The sequence below is a fragment of the Lipotes vexillifer genome, unplaced genomic scaffold (assembly GCF_000442215.2).
Source record: "Lipotes vexillifer unplaced genomic scaffold, Lipotes_vexillifer_v1.1 scaffold308, whole genome shotgun sequence".
Taxonomy (NCBI): Eukaryota; Metazoa; Chordata; class Mammalia; order Artiodactyla; family Lipotidae; genus Lipotes; species Lipotes vexillifer.
The window spans coordinates 3,281,282-3,283,396 of NW_006792985.1; the positions used below are offsets into that span (position 1 = coordinate 3,281,282).

The 2,115-nt window shown below is 57.2% G+C and overlaps 1 protein-coding gene across 2 annotated transcripts in view; it reads right to left on the reverse strand.

Annotated features, from left to right (window-relative positions):
* The window catches only part of PTK2B (protein tyrosine kinase 2 beta), a 131,341-nt gene that overhangs the window by 4,853 nt on the left and 124,373 nt on the right, over positions 1–2,115 (reverse strand). For both annotated transcript variants that reach the window (XM_007466166.1, XM_007466167.1), the window contains 3 exons: positions 1,157–1,303; positions 899–934; positions 509–533 (listed from right to left, as the gene is read on the reverse strand). In XM_007466166.1, the coding sequence (XP_007466228.1) occupies positions 509–533; positions 899–934; positions 1,157–1,303 (208 nt within the window). The remainder of the gene's footprint in view (positions 1–508; positions 534–898; positions 935–1,156; positions 1,304–2,115) is intronic.

Below are 2,115 nucleotides of genomic sequence, written 5' to 3' on the forward strand. Positions count from 1 at the left end.
CCCCCCCGCCGCCGCCGCCCCCATGGTGATAAAGAGCCTGGCTCACTGCCAGCTTCACCCAGGCCAGCCTGCAGCAGAGGGTCTTTAGGCTCCAGGGAAGACCTTGCAGGCTCAGGGGGCCCCGCCCTCTTTCTCTCTTCAGTCCCTGGGGCCTAGGGAGGAGCAGTCGCCTGGGAGAGACGGGTGGAGCTACTTTAGAGCCTCCAAACGGAGTGGGTGGGAGATAGGATCACCAACTCCTCCAAATAAATCCAGCCACCCAGAGAGGTGGGAACAGGCGGCAGGGGTGGCAGACTTGGAGGGGGATGGGGTGGGGTGGAGGGTGGGAGGTGGTGGATATCAACTCCCAAACCGCGCTTCTCTGCACACTCTGAACTCAGACAGGGCAGACGTTTCTTCCAACTGCAAACACACTCCCTTTGCCGCTCTCTGCCCTGGGCAGGGGTGGCGGCTGCTCACAAGATGTCAGGAGGAAACTCCCGCCAAGAGGAAGGGCGCTCACACTTACTGTAGCCGACCTCCTTCTCTGGGGTCTGGAAGGAAGGAAAGAGAACAGGTCACTGATGCGGCCCTGGGACCACCCACTTCCCTCCTTGGCCTGTTCCCCACCCCCAGGTGTCCATTTAGAGGTTTAGAGATCTTAGCTCTAGGAGGACCTGGGGACCTCCTGACCGGAAGCGACCTGGGGGCCCTGTGGCCGAGGAAGGCGGCGCTAAGGGTGCAGCTCAAGTGTGAGCTCAGGGAAGGAGCCTGTGGAGATCAGAGTGAAGGGGAAAGACGTGCTCCCGAGGTGAGAGGCAGAAAGGAAGAGATGGGCAGGCCTGGAGCCGGGGTCCCGCTGACTGCCAGGCCCTCCCAGGCCTTCCCCCTAAGGCAGAGACCTCTCCCGGTGACTTACCAACGGGGACTTGTCATTCATGTAAACCATGGGGTCCTGCAGAGGAGGAAACCAAAGCAGAGGACTTAGGATTCTAGAACTAAAACCCCCAAGGATGCACGGAGAGCGCTCACTCTAGCCAGCTGGGGAGGCGAAAGGGGACACAAAGTGACACGGCGGCCTGGACATCTCTCCCAGGGGAGCACGGTTATCAGAATGTGCCCAGCAGCACCGCAGGGAATGCGTCCCTTCCCGCCCCGGGGCTCAGCGGCTGCTCACCAGGGATCTCTCCTCCTGCCTCAGCCACTGGTAGTCTTCCACCATCTGCTTCTGCTGCTTCTCCTGGAGCTGCCGCATCCTGACCCTCTCGGCCTCCCACAGCTGCTGGGCCTCCTCTCGGCTGCTGGGTCGGATGAAGTCCTCCTCCTGGGAGGACAGCGGGGAGACAGGAGAGGACACAGTAAGTTCAGTCCCCACACCCAGGAGGGACAACCCTCCGGAGAGCTTTGCGGGAGCCACACGCCTTGGCCTCACCGGCTGCTTTTTTCTTGTAAAGTTGTCCTTAAATCTGCAGCCATCTATGCAGACAGTTATTTGTGGGTCCGTCAGCCGCAAACACACGCCTGTGTGTCAGTGAAATGCCGAACCCAAGCGCACATAGTTTAACAGGCATTGTTTTCAAACGATCACATGATCTGCCACTACCATTTTATTTTCAAACAACTGTCCTAATGGTATTTTCTCAGTTGGCATTTGTCATGGCTACTGTCACTTAGTACAGTTGGAGATGCAAAGCCAGCCCTCTGGGAAGCCTTGGGCCCTTATCGCCACCTAAGACCGCGGTGGCGGATCTGGAAGCTTCGAGGAGCAGTGGTGTGTTTTCCCCCAAAGCTGTCCACAGTGGGGCGGGACCCGAGAGGAGGAGCGACAGCATGCACCCATCTGATCATGCCTCTTTATTACAACATGCTCTTTATTAAGAAAGTAGCTTGGGTTATTTAACAAATGCATGAGCTAAGAGATAAAGTGAAGAACACAATTTAAAGAAATAAGGATCTATAGATACACAATAAATGCTTCCTCTCCCTAGCTTTATTTTTTATTTTATTTTTATTTATTTATTTTGCGGTACGCGGGCCTCTCACTGCTGTGGCATCTCCCGTTGCGGAGCACAGGCTCCGGACGCGCAGGCTCAGCGGCCGGCCTTGGCTCACGGGCCCAGCCGCTCCGCGGCACGT